This window comes from Engystomops pustulosus, chromosome 7 (assembly GCF_040894005.1).
Source record: "Engystomops pustulosus chromosome 7, aEngPut4.maternal, whole genome shotgun sequence".
In the NCBI taxonomy this organism is placed as follows: domain Eukaryota; kingdom Metazoa; phylum Chordata; class Amphibia; order Anura; family Leptodactylidae; genus Engystomops; species Engystomops pustulosus.
The window spans coordinates 124906415-124927446 of record NC_092417.1 but is presented as its reverse complement, the minus strand read 5'-3'; the positions used below and the strand labels follow the sequence as shown (position 1 = coordinate 124927446).

At 44.4% G+C, this 21032-nt stretch overlaps 1 protein-coding gene across 5 annotated transcripts in view; it reads right to left on the bottom strand.

Annotated features, from left to right (window-relative positions):
* SMPD3 (sphingomyelin phosphodiesterase 3) overlaps positions 1-21032 on the bottom strand; it is a 392437-nt gene that overhangs the window by 4704 nt on the left and 366701 nt on the right. For all 5 annotated transcript variants that reach the window (XM_072117750.1, XM_072117748.1, XM_072117749.1 and 2 more), the window contains one exon: positions 641-803. In XM_072117750.1, the coding sequence (XP_071973851.1) occupies positions 641-803 (163 nt within the window). The remainder of the gene's footprint in view (positions 1-640; positions 804-21032) is intronic.

The window sequence follows — 21032 nt, the reverse complement described above, 5'->3', positions numbered from 1 at the left end:
GGCAGAGACAGGTGTCCTCTAGGTTAGGAAGAGAAATAGCTCCTGCCCTGACAAGGACAGTCCCGGATAGACTGAAGTACCCTAATGTGACCTTATCACAAAAGATCCGGGGAGCTATTTCTGGGGCATTGTAACTTTCTGAAGCTCCAGCACCAGCAGAATTAAAACCACATTCCTATCCCTTATTTGCTGCTTTCTTCATTTTATCACACTTGTAGTTTTTGTCAGGGAGCTATACTGGTACTATGCTGGTACTACAGTAAGAGGACATGTTACCGACACAGTAATTCACACTGCCCTGAAAAGGCCAATTGTCAAAATTATATTTTGTTTTAATTAATTTAATGATTTTAAGTATTTCAGATTTCATTTTATTTAAGCTTATGTTATTATTTTAAATGCCTTTCCTAGCCTATATTTTCGGCAGGCAATTGCCTTGTTACTATCCCCTTTTGCAGCCCTCTACCCAATACTACCTCAATTTTACAGCCATTTGGGTCACCATTGATTTCAATGGGGTTCAGGGCAAAGTTGGGGTCGATTTGTGGTGCCAGAAGCTTATCCTTTCAGTTCGTCTGACTTTACCAAACACATACTGACATCACTAGCAGTGACATGTACTAAACATACATTTACTTACTTCTTTCCATTCCATATTGAGTCTCTCCTCAGAATACAGCATATAATCAATTCTTCGTCCATTCCCTTTTAATGGAACCTTCCTCCCTTTGTGATTAGGACAATGGTTCTTGCTAGTGGGATATACCAGATATTCTTTCCTGCCATCTTCATTTTCTAGAACTCTATAGGAAGACATAGCAAGTTAATTGTACATTTTCACTCAACTATTGCAACAACAGTAGAAAACTGGATCTAGGGCCACAGCAATCATTGGAAAAAAAAGTATCTCCCTTCCCGTAAAGGCCACATTGCACATTTCCCACGCCAATACTCCATTCAGGAGGCGGGTCTGAACCCCTTCCGTAAGACCAATAGCTTACCAACGTCCGGACACCCCGCCTACACCAGGTACCATCAACCCAAGCAGATGGGATAAGCGTCATTGCTGATGCATCCCTTACTGAGTCACATGATCGCTAGCTCAGACCACGACTGTTCAGGTGACTTGGAAAGCATACCCCCACGTCACTGAAGGAGAAAGCAAACACCGCCAACTCTCCTCCAAATGGCCAGGCAGATTCATACAGAAGACCTCATCATGGGGGCTGCAAAATTTCTAGGAAAACACTGATGTGCTCAGTCCAAACACATAATTTATCTCGATGCAATGCACATCGTTAGAAATTAGAAATACCCCTTGGGTATTAATGTGTCCAAAGTATAGGTCCACTGAGGCTCTTTATGCATAATCAGATTATCCCAGTCTCCACCACGCAGATTGGGTTTTACCAACCCTATTCCCTGGAATAAGAGGCCTCACATTACAATTGTACTCGAGTGCAAAATGTTTCGTCAGGGGAGCATCTTTGTTATTTCTGATGTCTCCTAAATGATCTTGAATCCTTTTTCCAAAGGGCCTGACAAGGACAAGTGGCTAAATAAACAACTCCCTCAGAGCTACAATTAATTAAGTTAATTGAATTTATTATTGCTCACACTTTCAAATGAATTGCCTGCATATACCGCATATACTTGAGTATAAGCCAAGGTACCTAATTTTAACACGAAAACTGTGAAAACCTATGGACTTGAGTATAAGCCTAGGGTGGGAAATACATTGGTCACAGCCTCCAACCAGGATAAAGCTGACCTGTCCATATCCCTCAATATATAGCCTGCCATCACATGCCCCCAGTATAAAGCCTGCCATCCCATGCCCCCAGTATGTAGCCAGCCAGCCCCTGTCCCCCAGTATAAAGCCTGCCAGCCCCTGCACTATATAGCCAGTCCAATACCCCCAGTTTATATCCTGCCAGCCACTGCAGTATATAGCCAGCCAGCCCCTGCCCCGAGCCTTTAATAAAGAAAAAATTAACTCTGTACTCACCTTTCTTTTTTTATTCCACTCTTTATTTTTATTTTATAGAACAGAAATTTTAGCTACAAAAAGAAACAAATCAAGAAACCAAAAACAGTACAGAGCTCTGCATCAGCAGAACACAAGAGAAATAACAATTGTCACTGAGTATACTGAGTATACTATACTGAGTATTCCAAATATAAAGGCAGTAGTATGATAGAATCCAGAGTAGTTTAATCATATTTCAGAAAATCAATCTAGTGTTATAGATGTCCCATTGAGTCCAGGTCTTTTCAAATTTACCTCTAGTATGGCGAAGCATGGCAGTAATATAATCCATTGATCTAAGATTCCTGATATAGCTCCAATAACGATGGAGGAACAGAACGTCTTCAGTTCAGAGATATCAAACAGTTTGGCGCCATTATTATAAGTAGGAACAACCTGCCACTCGGACCCCTGAGAGAGCTAGGATAGAGATTAAGCATATAAATTTCAGGGTACTTGCACAGTAAGAATCCCCTCAATGAGGGACCTAACCTCCAGCCAGAAGTGAAGCAGGGACATAGCGTTGACCAGGGGTGCCCAAACTACGGCCCGCGGGCCACATGCGTCCCGTGGACCGTTTCGACCTGGCCCCCGCCGCTTGCCGGGCCAGTGCCGGGCCCCCGCGGCCTTGACTGTTGGCCAGGAGCCTCCGTCCGTCCGGACAAGAAGCTCCTGCCCGTCACTGTATAGTGCTCGGTGCGGCCGGAAACAGCCGCTCGAGCACTATTACTGGAGCGATGTGGCCGGAAGACAACCCCGACACACATCGCTCTTTGAACTTGGATGTGCGGCCGGGTGATAACGTCATCACGCGCCCGCGGACCCTTTCCTGCCCGGACGCGGCAAAAAGATAGAAGATGCGCTGCGGAAGACTTAGGTGAGTACAGGATTTTTATTTTTTATTAAAAAGGGCAGTAAAAAGATTGTGGTGGCCGGAGGCCAATAGTTATTTATGAGGGGCAGTATATGAAATAATGGTGAGGGGCAGTATAGGAAATAATTAATTATGAGGGGCAGTATAGGAAATAATTAATGGTGGGGGGGGGGGCAGCATAGGAAATAATTAGAGATGAGCGAACATACTCGTCCGAGCTTGATGCTCGTTCGAGCATTAGCGTACTCGAAACTGCTCGTTGCTCGGACGAATACTTCGCCCGCTCGAGAAAATGGCAGCTCCCGCCGTTTTGCTTTTTGGTGGCCAGAAACAGAGCCAATCACAAGCCAGGAGACTCTGCACTCCACCCAGCATGACGTGGTACCCTTACACGTCGATAGCAGTGGTTGGCTGGCCAGATCAGGTGACCCTGGAATAGACTAGCCCCTGCCGCGCTGCTCGGATCATTCTGTGTCTGGATGCCGCTAGGGAGAGAGCTGCTGCTGGTCAGGGAAAGCGTTAGGGTGTTCTATTAGAATAGTGTTAGGCAGGAGTGATTCTACAAGAACCCAACAGCCCTTCTTAGGGCTACAATAATGTTATACATTTTTTTTTTAATTTGCTTGTGGCTGGGCTTGCTGGCACTAGTAGTGCAGCTAGTACCATATTGTGAGGAATTTGCAGGGGGACTTGCTACCGTTGTGTTTAGCTCTTAGTGACACACATATCCACCTCAAACACCAAAGTGGGACAATTTATTAGGGCTTTGATTAGAATTAGGCAGAGTCTGCTGATTTATTTTTTTTTTACCTTTATTTAATTTTATAGCTCAAACTCATCTTGCAAAGCAGTGTGCTTTCATTGTAGGCTACAAAATAGCCATAGGAGAACCCCAACGGCTTACTTAGGCCTACAATAGCGTTATATTTTCCTTATTTTTGTTTGCTTGTGGCTGGGCTTGCTGGCATTAGTAGTGCAGCTAGTACCATATTGTGAGGAATTTGCTGGGAGACCTGCGACCGTTGTATTTAGCTCTTAGTGACACGCATATCCACCTCAAACACCAAAGTGGGACAATTTATTAGGGGTTTGATTAGAATTAGGCAGAGTCTGCTGATTTATTTTTTTTTTACCTTTATTTCATTTTATAGCTCAAACTCATCTTGCAAAGCAGTGTGCTTTCATTGTAGGCTACAAAATAGCCATAGGAGAACCCCAACGGCTTACTTAGGCCTACAATAGCGTTATATTTTCCTTTTTTTTGTTTGCTTGTGGCTGGGCTTGCTGGCATTAGTAGTGCAGCTAGTACCATATTGTGAGGAATTTGCTGGGAGACCTGCGACCGTTGTGTTTAGCTCTTAGTGACACGCATATCCACCTCAAACACTGAAGTGGGACAATTTATTAATGGTTTGATTAGAATTAGGCAGAGTCTGCTGATTTTTTTTTTTTTTACCTTTATTTCATTTTATAGCTCAAAGTCATCAGGCACAGCACAAAATCCAGTTGTGTGCTGTCAGTGTAGGTTAGAAACTAGCCATAGCAATAGGATAGCATTGTTTTGGAAAAAAAATAAAAATAAAAAAAAATAAACACAAAAAAAAATTTAAAAGTTTACACTTTAATTTGGAAAATGTTTAACCCGAGGGCTAGGGGTAGAGGACGAGGGCGTGGACGTGGGCGTCCAACTACTGCAGGGGTCAGAGGCCGTGGTCCTGGGCGGGGTGAGACACCACCTGCTGATGAGGGAGCAGGGGAACGCCGCAGAGCTACACTCCCTAGGTTCATCATGTCTCAAGTTACTGGGACTCGTGGTAGAGCACTGTTGAGGCCAGAACAGTGCGAACAGGTGATGTCGTGGATTGCGGACAATGCTTCTAGCCATTTGTCCACCAGTCAGTCTTCCACGCAGTCCACCCTTGTCACCGAAATCAGCACTCCTACAGCTCCTCCACCTCAGCCTCCTTCCCCCCAGTCTGCCCCCTCCCAGCAAAATTTGGCATTTGAACCGGCATACTCTGAGGAACTGTTTTCTGGACCCTTCCCACAGTCACAAACCACTTGTCCGGTTGCTGCTGAGCAATTTTCCGATGCCCAGGTTTTCCACCAGTCGTAGTCTGTGGGTGATGTTGACATTATTGACGTAGTGGAAGAAGTGTGTAAAGAGGTGTCCGACGATGAGGAGACACGGTTGTCAGACAGTGGTGAAGTTGTTGTCAGGGCAGGAAGTCCGAGGGGGGAGCAGACTGAGGGATCAGAGGATGATGAGGTGACAGACCCAAGCTGGGTTGATAGGCCGGGTGAACACAGTGCTTCTGAGATTGAGGCGAGTCCTATAGCAGAACAGGTTGGAAGAGGCAGTGGTGGGGCCAGACGGAGAGGCAGGGCCAGAGCTGGTGCATCAGTGCCAAATGTTGCCCGTAGTCAAGCTCCCGTGGCGAGGGCTAGATTTTCAGAAGTCTGGAGGTTCTTTAAAGAAACACCGGATGACCGACGGACTGTGGTGTGCAACCTGTGCCAAACCAGGATCAGCAGGGGTTCCACCACTACTAGCTTAACTACCACCAGTATGCGCAGGCATATGAATGCTAAACACCCCACTCAATGGCACCAAGCCTGTTCACCTCCGGCTGGGCACACCACTGCTCCTTCCCCTGTGTCATCTGCTAGTCAGCCCCCTGCCCAGGACCACGGCCCAAACACCTCCCGTGCGAAAACCCCATCTTCGCCTCCACGATCCTCCACAGCATCCACCAGCGTTCAGCTCTCCATACCCCAGATGCTGGAGCGCAAAAGGAAGTATAGCGCAACCCACCCACACGCCCAAGCCCTCAACGTCCACATCTCCAAGTTGCTTAGCCTGGAGATGCTGCCCTATAGGCTGGTAGAGACCGAGGCCTTTCGAAACCTCATGGCGGCGGCCGCCCCTCGGTATTCGGTCCCCAGCCGCCACTACTTTTCCCGATGTGCCGTCCCAGCCCTGCACAAGCACGTGTCAGGGAACATCAACCGTGCCCTGACCAACGCCGTTTCTGACAAGGTCCACCTGACCACGGACACGTGGACGAGTGCTGCCGGGCAGGGCCACTATATATCGCTGACGGCACATTGGGTTAACTTGGTGGAGGCTGGGACCGAGTCTGACCCTGGGGCTGGTCATATACTGCCGACGCCGAGGATTGCGGGGCCTACCTCGGTCCAGGTCTCAAAGGCCTACTATGCCTCCTCCTCCTCCCACCCCTCCTCCACCTCCTCCGAATTACCATCAGTGGGCATGGCACCATCAGTCGGTAGCTCTAGGCACAGCAGCAGTGCCATCACTAAGCGACAGCAGGCGGTGCTCAAACTGCTGAGCCTAGGCGATAAAAGGCACACCGCCCAAGAGCTATTACAGGGCATCACAGCGCAGACTGATCTGTGGCTGGCACCGCTGAACCTGAAGCCAGGCATGGTTGTGTGTGACAACGGCCGTAACCTGGTGGCGGCTCTGCAACTCGACAGACTGACACATGTGCCATGCCTGGCCCATGTGTTAAATCTCATAGTTCAGCGTTTCCTCAAGACATACCCCAATCTGTCTGATTTGCTCACGAAGGTACGCCGCATCTGTGCGCATTTCAGGAAGTCCAGCACAGATGCTGCCACTCTCAGGGCAGCGCAGCGCCGCCTCCAACTGCCCACTCACCGACTGTTGTGCGACATGCCCACGAGGTGGAATTCAACATTAACCATGTTATCCAGAGTTTACCAGCAGCGCAGAGTGATTGTAGACTGCCAGATGTCAACTTCCACCAGAACTGGTAGTCAGGTCAGTCAGCTTCCTCAAGTCTACAATGAAGAGTGGACGTGGATGTCTGATATCTGTCATGTGCTGAGTAACTTTGAGGAGTCAACACAGATGGTCAGTGGCGATGCCGCCATCATCAGCCTCACCATCCCGCTGCTTGGCCTGTTGAAAAACTCTCTGGTCAGCATGAAGTTGGAAGCTTTGCGCTCGTCACAAGAGACGGGGGAAGAAGATTCCCTTGTTGATAGCCAAAGCACCCTTAGGTCTGTTTCTCAGCGCATATCGGAGGAGGTGGAGGAGGATGAGGAGGAAGAGGAGGAGAATGTTGGCGAGACAGAAGAGGGGACCATTGTTCAGTCCTTCACTGTTTAGCGTGTATGGGCAGAAGAAGAGGAGTTGGAGGAGTTGGAGGAGGAGGAAATGGGCAGTCAGGCCAGTGAGGGGAGTGAATTCTTGCGCATTGGGACTCTGGCACATATGGCAGATTTCATGCTAGGCTGCCTATCCCATGACCCTCGCATTCAAAGAATTTATTCCAGCACCGATTACTGGGTATTCACTCTCCTGGACCCACGGTACAAGCAAAATCTTTCCACTCTCATCCCTGGAGAGGAAAGGAGTGTGAGAATGCATGAATACCAGCAGGCCCTGGTGCACAAGCTGAAACAGTATTTCCCTTCTGACAGCGCTAGCGGCAGAGGGCGTACTTCTGCGGGACAAGTAGCGAGGGAGAGTAGGCGAACAGGCAGCTTTTCCAGCACTGGCAGGGGTACGCTTTACAAGGCCTTTGCCAGTTTTATGTCACCCCAGCAAGACACTGTCACCTGTCCCCAGTCTCGGCAGAGTAGGGCTGATCTTTACAGAAAGATGGTGAGGGAGTACGTAGCTGACCATACCATCGTCCTAAATGATCACACAGCTCCCTACAACTACTGGGTTTCAAAGCTGGACATGTGGCACGAACTGGCGCTGTACGCCTTGGAGGTTCTTGCCTGCCCTGCCGCTAGCGTTTTGTCCGAGCGGGTTTTCAGTGCAGCTGGTGGCATCATCACCGATAAGCGTACACGCCTGTCGGCTGACAGCGCTGACAGGCTGACGCTTATCAAGATGAATAAAGCCTGGATTTCTCCGGATTTTCTTTCTCCACCAGGTGAAAGAAGCTCAACCTGAATAATGTATGCACTCCTCCTCCTCATTGTCCTCCTTCTCCTCCTCTTTGTACACTAAAGCATAGGAAACTGGCTATTTTTTGCCAGGGCCAACTGGCTCTAGCTATAGTACTCTATGTATTTAATTTTTCTGGAGGGCCACCTACCCGGTCCTCTGTTTTAAGCAATTTTTGGGAGTGCCACATACAGGCACTCAATCTATTTAATTTTTCTGGAGGACCACCTACCTGCTCCTCTGGTTTGAAAACTTTTTTGGACTGCCACATACAGGCACTATCCAAATTAAATTGTCTCCATAGCAGCCTCCACATGTCGTCTTTTTAGCTGGCTCCACGCGTTGTCTCCATTGCTACCTCCACACGTCATCGCCATAGCTGCCTCCAAAAGTCGTCCATATAGCTGCCTCCATACATTGTCTCCTTATCAAACGAACTGTGTCAGGCAGAATTTTGGGTTGTTTTCATGGATTCCACATCAAATTTGTTAACTTTGTCGCCACCCTGCTGTGTAATCCACAAAATATACTGGCAAACTTTTATCATTTACCAATATTATTTCAGTGCTTCTTGCGCATCTGTTTACATTCCCCTCACCCGCCATATCCTAAACTTATAAGAACGCTACTACACTTGATCTTATACAAAAGGTTCTTAGAAGTGCTGTTTGGGGAGTAGCCTAGAGACAGGGGCTTGGATTGGCGAAAGCTCGCCTGGCAGCGGAGCGCCAGCTCCATCTCAAGATCCAACTAACATAGTTTTAACTGCAGCACCTTTAATCTTCTACTAGTTCACTGCCTCCATACATCGTCCCCTTATCAAACGAGCTGTGTCAGGCAGAATTTTCAGGTGTTTCACCAGATACATAGTGGAACTCGGCCCATCTGTCGCCGCCATGCTGGAGACCTGAAGTTGCAATCATAGCAGCGCAATATGGATGCCCCATACTGTCGCTCTTAATCATGGAACCATTTCCGTAAAAACAATTAAAAATAGAACCACTATGCTATTCCATTATTCCTAGGTGAAATATTCAAACGACCCGGCCTGATTTGAAAATTAAAATTTTTTCAAAGTAAACGCTTCTGGCCCCCAGGCCCATTTTGGGTGGGGAGGAGCCGAGAGACAGGGGCTTGGACAGGCGAAAGCTCGCCTGGCAGTGGACCGCCAGCTCCATCCCAAGATTAGGCAGCCTCAGAGGCATCCATGCATGCTGCCCCTGCTGTTTCCTGTCCATTTTGCCTCCACGATCCTCCACAGCGTCCACCAATGTCTCATTTCAACTCTCTATACCCCAGACGCTGGAGCACGAGAGGATATGCAGCACATCATCCCCTTATCAAACGAGCTGTGTCAGGAAGAATTTTCAGGTGTTTCACCAGATACATAGTGGAACTCGGCCCATCTGTCGCCGCCATGCTGGAGACCTGAAGTTGCAATCATAGCAGCGCAATATGAATGCCCCATACTGTCGCTCTTAATCATGGAAGTCGCCTCCACATGTCATCCCCTTATCAAAAGAGCTGTGTCAGACTCATTTTTCGGGTGTTTCACCAGATACGTTATGGAACTTGGTCACTATGTCGCCACCATGCTGTGTTATCGACTAAATATACCGTCAACCTTTTGTTCACATAGGAAATCATTTCACCTCCTTTGATGAAACCTGAGTCCATTTAGGGTATGTCGCCATGAGACTCTCTAGCCTGCCACTGCTGCCGCTGCCTCTGCATGCCGTCCCCTATAGTATCAGGGTCAATTATTGGATGTTTTAGATGCTATCTAGCCTCATTCGGTCACTCTGTCATGGCCATGCTGTTGCCCATAATTTTGGCATAATGGTGCGATTAAGCAGCCTCAGAGGCATCCATGCATGCTGCCCCTGCTGTTTCCTGTCCATTTCCGTGGTGTTTCCATCCTTTTCTGAGGTTCCCAGGTGTTTGGCCAAGCTTCCCTGTGCAGAGCCTTGGTCCCCTTGAAAAATGCGCGAGTCTCCCATTGACTTCAATGGGGCTCGTTATTCGAGACGAGCACTCGAGCATCGGGAAAAGTTCGTCTCGAATAACGAGTACCCGAGCATTTTAGTGCTCGCTCATCTCTAGAAATAATTAATTATGAGGGGCAGTGTATGAAATAATTAATTATGAAGGGGCAGCATAGGAAATAATTAATTATGAGGGGCAGCATATGAAATAAGTAATTATGAGGGGCAGTATAGGAAATAATAAATGGTGGGGGGCAGCATAGGAAATAATTAATTATGAGGGGCAGTATATGAAATAATTGATTATGAAGGGGCAGCATAGGAAATAATTAATTATGAGGGGCAGCATATGAAATAAGTAATTATGAGGGGCAGAATAGGAAATAATTAATGGTGGGGGCAGCATAGGAAATTAATGAATTATTAGGGGCAGTATAGGAAATAAGTAATTATGAGGGGCAGAATAGGAAATATTTAATGGTGGGGGTAGTCTAGTAATTAATGGAGGGAGGCATATTCAATAATTAATGGAGAGGGGTCCCAGTATATTTAATAATTAATTGTCCCAATTAATTCATTAATTGGGCCAATATTTAAAATAGTTCACAAGGGGGTGCAGTATATTAAATAATTAATTGAGGGGGGTGCCAGTGTATTACGGATGCGGTCACATGTAGAGGCGGTCCCCTACTTAAGGACACCCGACTTACAGACAACCCATAGTTACAGACAGACCCCTCTGACCTCTGGTGAACCTTTCTGAATGCAAGAAATGTTTAAACTCCAATTGTCACTGGGGCCCAAATTTTTTTGGTCTGGATCTACAATTATAAAATATACAGTTTCGACTTACATACAAATTCAACTTAAGAACAAACCTCCGGACCCTATCTTGTACGTAACCCGGGGACTGCCTGTACTGATATTTATTTTTAAACTTTAGTCTGGCCCTCCAACGGTCTGAGGAGGACAGTGAACGGCCCCCTATGTAAAAAGTTTGGGGACCCCTGGCGTAGACGGTTTCAACAAGTATAAAAACGTTTTATTCCTGGTTCTACTCACATAAAACAAGATAAAAATGTGCATATAACTCAACCAAATTCATGAGGACGCCAGTCATTGCTCGACCCGTGTTTCGCCTCTGTACTGGAAGAGTCTCAAATAGGTACAATAATTTGGGCAGGATGGACATCTTGATAGCCTCTATGCGTCCCAACAATGATATGTTTAGGGACTGGCATTTGGTTAAAAGATGCTGAATGTCCTTAATCATAGGTGGAAAGTTATATAGGTGGAAAGTGTATAGGGTCTTATAGGTTCGAGTTATTTGGACTCCTAAATACCTCATTGATTCTGTCTGCCATATGTACCTAAAGGAGCCCCTAATAAGGAGTTAGAATGTCCACATATGTTTTAAAGTAAGTGTATGGCAGGCTATTAGGGCCTGGGGATTTCCCTTTGAGCGTTCCTTAATCACCTTATATCTCCTTCTCTGAAATATCCTGATTTAATGTGTCTAAGGCAGTAGGTGGCAATTTAGGGAGACTATACTTAATGAGGTATTGTTCTAGGACAGTGATGGCGAACCTTTTAGAGGCCGAGTGCCCAAACAATAACAAAGACCTGCTTAATTATCGCAAAGTGCCAACACAGAAATTTAATTTGTGATTTATACTCCCTGCTCTGTCACAGTTTTCATTGATACCAGCACCTGAGGACACCAATAAAGCAGAAAATAGTCCCTGGTAGAGCTGTCACTTTAAAATAGCTCTGTGCACAGCAAGTCCTGGGCTGTCTGGGACTGCAGGAAGATACCTGGAATCATCTCTGGTGATGGCCTGAGTGCCCACAGAAAGGGATCTGAGTGCCACCTCTGGCACCAGTGCCATAGGTTAGCCATCACTGTTCTAGGATTTCTAGGCTTGAGAATTTGGGGGGGGGGGGGCGAGGCTGTATTTTTCTCTGACTTTAGAATCCCCCAATAGTTGTTAATGATCTTTTTCATATCAAAATGACAATCATCATAGGTCCCTATGATGCGTTATCCTACATTCTCAGATTCCTTTAGCCTTGGTACCAGCAAAGGGGTTCTATCAGTAGTCAATGTTCTCTCAGTGTTTGCGTGGGTTTCCTCCGCTTTCCTCCCACACTCCAACACATACTGGCAGCTTCATTAGATTGTGAGCCCTAATGGGACAGGGACGGATTTGGCAAACTCTGTGCAGCACTGCAGCACTAAAGAATAATTATTATTTTTAGTTAATGCCTGTTGGTAAGCTTCTTTCAAGATGAGTATGAGGGAAAAACCCTACCTCTGAATCTGCTAGTCAAATCCTTTGCTTTGTGCTGAGAATCTGACAGGGTGCTATAATTAAGCCTCATTCTGAGGAATTGTCCCTGAAGGGGTTTTCCCACGAAGAAAAGTTAGGCCCTATCCATGGGATGGTCCTAATTTGCTGATCCGTGTCTCAATGCTGAGCCCCCCAAAGATCACGAGACCGCTTCTCAGACTAATGGAGCAGACTGCTGCGCAGGACCGTTCTGCTCCATTAATCTCTATGTAGCTGATGAAAATTGCTGAGCGGTCATATGCGGCCATCTGCTCCATTAGTCTGAGAAGCAGCAAGGGGTTGGTCAGACCCCTCATTCTTGTGATCTGCAGGTGTCTCAGTACTGAGACCCCACTGATCAGGAAGTTAGACCCTATCCTGTGAATAGGGCCTAACTTTGCTTTATGGGAAAACCAATCTAAGGGGTTTCTTTTTTAAGGGGAGTCAGATGACAGCGTGACCACTGAAGTAAATTATTAGTGGCCATCTTTTTATGATGGACTGTATTCCGTCTGCCAGATCCAGGGCTTTAACAAAGGAATCAAACGATTCAATAGAAGATGTTCATGTGAATAGGGCAAAGTCTATATAACAAAGCTGCAGTGGAATATATTGGAGATACTCCACTTAGGGGGAGGGTTAAATCAATGCCATATAATCCAGAACCCCAAATCACCCCAAATCCTTTAGAACCGGCTATTCAGTATAACTTACCATAATACCCACCAGAGGCCATGCTCCACAAGTACAGTATCACACTGTCCAAACACCCCGACGTACGTTTCGCATCCTGCCTCGTCAGAGCAGTGTGCCACAAAAGAATCTGATCCCACTCTATCACAGATCATACTCCCTCATCCATCGTTATCGGTTAGGAGAGCCAGGAATTTAAGGGACCACTTAGTCCACAGTTTTTATTCCCCTCCTCCAACTCAATCAATTTTTGGGCACCTAAACCTAAGTGGGGTTGTGCCCCTTGTGGCAACTGTGTCGCATGTATCAACATTGAAAGAAGTACGACATTTACTGACTCTCGGGGAAGTAAGAGCTTCGACATCACCTGGCCAATTACGTGCTCCACAAGGGGTGTGATTTACTATGCCGTTTGTCCGTGTCCTAAGATATACAAAGGAGTCACGAGCCGTGAACTCAAAGTGAGAGTGCGAGAACACGTGATTGGGATTTCTAATGCAAGAAATACTGAAGAAGACCAAATTCCAAATCCAAAGACCATTCCCCGACATTTCTTTGAACATCATTCCTGTGACTCTAGCTTACTACGTGTTCGAGGAATTGACCACGTTGAAACAACTCTCCGCGGTGGCTCTCTGATGAAGAAACTACAACAGATTGAAAAAAAATGGATTTTGCGTTTGAAAACTATGCAACCTTTTGGTCTCAATGAGTGTCTGTCCTTTGCGGCATTCCTGTGATTTCTCGGTAAGTCCCCCCAGTGTAGGGTGCATGGGGTAAATGCATTTTCCCCAGTCCCGTTTTTATTATTTGCTTTTATCATGTATATTAATTTTGTTTTTTCCTTCCTTCTTTTTTGCAGGGCTCATTAAAAATTGGCTCACTACGTGAATAGATAGGATTAACTTTCTCTCCATAGTTACCAACATTCCCAGTGGTTACAGTGGATTAATCTTCCCTCTCAGGCCAAAGTACTCACCTATCAAGAATTCATCATTGTTCTCAATGTGGTCCACTCAGCATATTTCTTTTATGCTGCTGTTTGTCTTTTTCCATATATCATCATACACTTTTCTTGGCATACACCATTTTAACTACTTTTCCTCTGGGCTGTCTGTCAGGAATCATCTATTTCACCCATTTACAAGGTTTTCTTCCCCACTTACCTCATCACTGGTCCTCGTGTCTTCACCTTAAGGATTTTCACATCTCGTTCTATTTATATAGATTTTTCATCGATACATTTTTATATATCAGGAATATATTTCTTGCTCAAACCACATATTTTATGTCTAGGCGGCACATCATTTGTACCATTAGCAGTTGTTACTGCATCATTTACAGCACCTATATGCACATATGCACTTTGGGCACATGCAATATATGATCTGGGAGGAGAGTTGTTCCACACTCTTTTATATATCTTTTTTATATACACTTTATACATATTTTTCCATATACACTTATGAACAAGTTGCGATATGTTTTTAACATTTTTTATCTATATGCCTTATCTGTTTCATATACTAAGTCCTGTGAGCCCAGATGACTTAGAGTTCTCTCATTTGTGTGCGCTGAGCGCTCATACGCAGGCAGACCGGTGAACAGACCTGGAGTGTCGCTCTGTGCCTGGCATCTCGTAACCATGGCAACCCCATGCTCGCGAGATCTCGGCCATGCGCGGTACTTCCGGTTTTGGGATCCGGATTGCGTCCTGACCAGCATGCGCCAAACAACAGCAGCATGTAATTTCCTAACACCTGAGAATTATCACCTGGAAGGTACGTATTTATTGGTTGGTCATATGCATTTATATCACATCTGGGTCAGCCTTACATCACCCCCAGATGAAGGCTTGACAGCTGAAACGTGTGTCGGGGTCAGCGTGGGGCTCATTCGCACTATGGGTGAGGATAACTTGTTGTTTTCATGCACTTTATGATTACTCTGCAGTCTATTTTTTTGCTTATGCATTTACTGTCTTCTTATACTTTTGATGTGTACAAATTCCATACCAGGTTTTTGTTACAGATTCCTCACCTGTGCCTACATGATAATTTATGTCATCATTTTTATCATGTGTTTTGAATGTAGCCACTGTGCAAAATATTGTATATAATTTTAGCCCACGCTGTCTAGTGCCGGGGTACACTCTGCCTGGGCACAGTTGTCCACCGATTTGTATATATATGTTTCTCTTTTTTAGATTTTTTCTATAATAAAATTCATTAATATTGGAATATATACTTTTTCTGGAACTCTCTTCTTTTTGGTTTAAACATATCTTTTAGGTAGAGAGCAATTTATAAATAGAATTAAATAATTTTTTCAATTTAGCAATTTATCAATTCATATTGATATGACAAAATTTCATAGGAAAACCTTAGATGTATTGCCAGACTTAAAGTGCATTGTGCATAAAATGAAAATGGTGTAGTGCAAATGGTGTAGTGTAGGTACAAGTAGAGCACAATGATACAGTCCACTAGTATAATGGACAAAAAAATCTATAAAACAAACAAATGATGAGTGAAAAAAAGGAAGGGAAAAAAGATAAAAAAAGCATACCATGTAAGGATAACATGACATGTTTATTTTTTCATTTTTCATCATTTGTATTATAGATTTTTTGTCCATTATGCTAGTGGACTGTATAATTGTTCTCTACTTGCACCTTATACCATACCATATTCAGAATTTTGTTTACACAACGCTCTTTAGGTCTTGCAATGTCATAAAGATTCTTGCAAATTAATACATCTAAGGTTTTCCTATGAATTGTTGTTATATCGATACGTCCGGGTGTTTGAAGAGTGTGATACTGTATTGTGGTTAGTTATACTGAATAGCCGGTTCTAAAGGATTTGGGGTAATTTTGGGCACTGGATTATATGGCGTTAATTTAACCCTCCCCGTAAGTTGTTTGACCAGTCCAGATATTATCATACTGTCTGGTTTTTAATGTGTATCTCTTTTAATGGAGTGCTTCTATTCTATGTTTGGTCATTGTGTATTATAAATACAATTAATTTAGATTGGATTATTTGTACCATATGAAGTATTGGTAACTTTACTTATGATTGCTATTGAGGTTTTTTAGGTACATATTGGTTAAGTGGTCCTCTACCTAGCCTTTAACAATTTCAATATGGATTTTCCGGTGGTTGATAGTTTTTGAGGCTGTGTTAAATAGTAATAGCCACAGAGTATGTTTACTTAAGCATAGGTTGCCACACAACAGATTATGGTCAAAGGCTTTGAGTCTAGGCAGTTATAATACAATTCTTATCTGACCAATATACAATCTGTGCAGTGGCATGAGCCCGTTGTTATTGGCATTAGCCTGTTAGAAACTAAGTGACTCTAAATGAGTTTCAGAATCCAGTGGAGCAATTGAGGATCCAATTTAAAAAAGAGGGTGCCTCCGGCCCTTCTGGAGGAAAGTGATAGAAGAAGTGGAAGGTGTACTGGGAAGGTGTACTGGGGATAAGAGGGTCTCAAGAATGGATGCTCTATTCGGGGTAGTTGATTTGGAGAGGCTCTCGAGGGTCGACAGAGATAGATGTAATAAAATGTTATTTTTAGGAAGACTGTTAGTGGTCAGACAATGGGGTAGTAAGGATCCACCAATGTTTAGGAACTGGGAAGACCTGGTCAAATTAGTGGGGAAGTATGAGATCACTCATTATAAAACAATAGGTAGGAGGGAGTATTGGGAGACAGTTTGGGGTTAGAAGGTATAGGAGCAGGTTTTGCTCCCCTCCAGGACCCTGAATGTGTAGATGTAATTTTTTCTTTTTTTTTTTTTCTTTTGGGGAAATGTTATGTGAAATAAAGATGGAAGTCTGCAAGCCACAAGGGGGAGGGAAGGGGGGAGGGGTGTTAAACATCTGGTTTATTGAAATTGAGATACAGGTAGAAAAAGGGTTCTGATAGAGCTCAGTTGTTAAATTACACTACTGTCAAAATTCTTCTGAATTTTTTTTTTTTTCAAAATCTTTGAACAACTGAATTTTAGAAATAAAGGTTTCTCTCTATGTTATTTGTCGAGGGTAATGCAAGGGACACAGTTCGGTATCATTCTTGGTTATTTACATTTATATAAAGGATAAATTGGTGTTTAATACTTAGGATTTGTAGAGAATCCTTTAAAGGTAGGATGCTTTGAGATTGTATTTTAATTTGACTGATATATGCAATTTTATACATGTGTAATTGTATTTACTTGAACATGTATCTTTTGTCTAAGATATCCTGTAATTCTGATTTTGATTAATAAAAATACTTTAATAATAAAAGTCAAGTGATTTCAAAAGAAAAAGAAAAAGAGGGTGCCAGAGATATTGAGAATATGTACTATTGTGTGTTTAGAAAACCAACAACCTGGTATGCATAAAAACACACATCTAGTGGAAATAGCACCAACAGCACATCTGGAACATACCCTTATAGCATTAGTTTAATGGGATTATATACGCACAACAGTCCCCAAAGATATGTGTAGAGATATGCACAACAAGGTCCTTTAAATATATGTGGTGATATATGCGTTATGAGTTATAATAGACGTAGTGTTACTGTATAAAAGTTCCCATAAGACAACATCATAGTGTCACTGGTAGCCATTACAGGCTGAAGGTGACATTGATATAAACGTTAATGACTGTTGATTTTTTATCTTTTAGTCTAGTCTGGATATTTCAGAAATGACTATGAGTGAAGTAAAGACCCCTGAGGAGGTGGCACTCACTAAAATACGTAGGTCTTAGTCTAGAAGAGTAAATATCAATACTGGTTCTTGAATAATTGAGTTTAAATGGGTATGAGGACTAGCTAACTGATTGGGGCTCATTACATACTGTCTTGCCAGTATTGATTTTTATGGTTTAAATAGATAGGGCCTACTGCATTTTGGTCCGCAGCATTTTAATATTATAAATGAAGGTTATATTTTAGCATCTTCTAATTACTCATGTGTATTGGTGTTATTCACTGACAGGTCATATCCTGCAAGCATATAAGGTCCTGCAGATCTGGCTACCAGTCTACTATGAACTTTTGTATGATGGAGGGGCAATGACAAAGGGGCGTAACAATGGATGCATGATTCAGACTGTGGATCCATGAGAGGGGAAGATAATCAATTATATGCATGCTCACAATTGAATACAAATGTGCCACAGGTAAAGGCAGGTCTGTGCTCCCTGCCTGTGATAGCAGATATATATAGCGCAATTTTATTATGTAAAGAGCCATATCAGAATATAACTATTTCAGGGGAAGAATAATAGCATTTGTAACCACTGCCTGGTACCTCGATAAAAAAACTGAAATGGATGCAATAGTGCCTCAATCGTACTTATATGAGCCGTAGGTTGAGAATATAGGACCTTGCTGATATCTTTTCTGAAAAGCACCGACCCTCTGACTGCCCAATAGACTTGATGCTGGGCACATCTCCTCTACGGGGTCGAGTGTATCCCGTATCTGTTCCCGAAACCATAGCCTTCAATACTTGAGATGGGCACTTCAAGTACCTAGTTATGCCCTTTGGACTCTAATGCACCAGCAGTATTCCAGGAGTTTGTCAACGATATTTTCAGAGACTTACTTTATACCTGTGTCGTGGTCTATCTAGACGATATCCTGGTTTCTCCACGGACATTGAGTCCCATCAAGCCATCAAGCAAGTTCTCAGGCGCCTAAGGGCCAATTTCGAGCTTGAGAAGTGCCAATTTCATCAGAATTTTCCATTTCTAGGATACATTATGAAATCTGCCTTTGCATCTGCTTCCGTTCTCACCCAGCCTGAAATTAGAAACCATTCCTCGGGGGGGGTGGCCTGCTGTTGATGGAATAGAATGTGGCGTACTTTAGCTCTCTATTAATCCTTCATAATCCTGACCTTCCAGCTGCTTTTTAACCCACACACTACACCTGCTAAACTGCCCCGATCCCCTCAAGTAACCGAGTGTCATCGGATTCAGTTTCTTGCATCCCTGGGCCTCCCCGCTGGCGCTGTGGCCTGTTTGGCCCATGTTCCCTGCCTGAAGCATGCAGCTGCCTCACCTGGGGATTGATGGACCTTCTTGTGCCGGCAAGTGCCTGAGCCCCCTTCACGTGGAGCATCGCTAAAGCATCTGGTGGGGCTGCTCTCAGACAGGGCCTGGATCCATCTGTGAGCCCCGTGGTCTGGTCGCGGCCTATTTACGGCCTAGTTGTGGGAACAGGAGCAGAGGGCCTGAGCGCTGCCAGCACTATTGGTGGAGTGACGTCCTGGGCCTCCGTGTGTACCGGATCGCGGGGCACCCTGTCGGTGGTATGTCTGGACTGCCTGGTCCCGGACTTGCGGCCTAGTGGTGGGCGCCGCCATCTTGCTTCACCTGGGCCTTCTCTGCTGCCGGACCGGTGAGTACCCCAGTGAGGGGATACTCACACTCATCCCTGCTGTCTGCCGTCTTCTCTCCCTAGCCAGGTTACCCCTCCAGGTTGCTGCCTCCAGGGTGAGACCCTATTGTCTAGGCCAGCTCCTGACCGGAACACCTCAAGTGCCTGCTGCCTCAGACCCTGAGCGGATTACAAAGTGATCTCTGCTGCCACAAGTGCCACAATAGACTCTGCTATTCTTGATGCTCCTTCCAGCTGCTGTCATAGTGCTACAGTGGACTCTGCTACATCTCCCTGCTCTCTCCAACTAATGCTATAGCACTACAGTGGACTTTGCTACATCTCCGTGCTCTACTTGGCTATAGCTACAGTACAACAGTGGGCTCTGCTACATCTCCGTGCTCTACTTAGCTATAGCTACAGTGGGCTCTGCTACATCTTCGTGCTCTACTTGGCTATAGCTACAGTGGGCTCTGCTACATCTCCGTGCTCTACTTGGCTATAGCTACAGTGGGCTCTGCTAAATCTCCTGGCTCTACTTGGCTATAAAAATATAATACCTTCACTACTCCGTAGAAAAAGGTGTAAAAATAAAGCCGGCTCACCCAACCTTCAGATCGTCTTGGCTGTACACACTTTGTAGAGGTCTTCTGGTGCACGGAAAGACTAGTCCATAGCCGTATAGCGCATGCAGGAAAAAGTAGAGGTAGACCGGCACAGCATGACAGACATCACATGGGTACGATGCCAATATTCTTTCTTTATTGGTTAAAACGTCATGTACACGAGGAGAAAAATAGGTTGACGCGTTTCGACGGGAACCGTCTTAATCTTAACCTGTCTAACTTTACAACATGCTCACCTTTTAAACTAATCAGCTGAGTGGTGCAGGGGAGGGAACTTCCTCCTCACCTCTACGTCACTATGTCCGGGCCGCGCCTCCGAAATCACATGACTAGCTCCTCCTCCTAGGTCACATGATTGGGAGCGCTGCTCGGAACAGTATAACTTGGGTGAGTGAATACCTTTATTAAAACAAATCTATGTATATAAAATTTGACCCGTTGTTGTTATTGTATACAGTAATTGTATGCGGTAGACAAAAATAGAGATGTAGTTTGGGACAATAATGCAATGTTTTTTTTTAATTTAAAACAGCTTTATTGTGAGTTTCCAGATACAATATATGACAATTATATAAAAACATATGAAGTTACATTACGTTTTCGTTTTTGCATCTTATCAATGGTAACACACATTATTTTTATCAGGCATTGTTGACTCACTCACAAGTGTTATAATCCTTTTAACTGAAAACAGTAATAACAAACATCAAACCTAGTGCATTCCTCTTTGTTTATTATCACATCAGTGTTTTGGGTGTTTTCTTTATTTTTCTTTAGGTCCTATCAGTTTGTTGTCTAAGTGTCCCCAGTGTGCCCTTTAGCTCTTTTGTTAAGTACCATTGGGTGTATTGGAAATGTGTCATTATATCTCTAATTTCTTCTCCAGTAAGATATTTCTCAATAAATACTCTCCATTTTCGAAAGAAGGTTTTTGTTTTTATTTCCCCCCTTCTGGTTGCTTCCTGTCTGTCTATATATAGGTAGTTCATTACATGTTGGTTGAGTTCGCTCAGTGTTGGAAGCGTGTTCTCAAGCCAATGATTTAGCAATGTTCTCTTTGCTGTTAGGAGAGTAATATGCGTGATGGGTCTAAAGTACAATGTGGATTCTTCCTCCTGCTCTTCTGAAGTGGGTGAATGGAAGAGCATGGACATTGG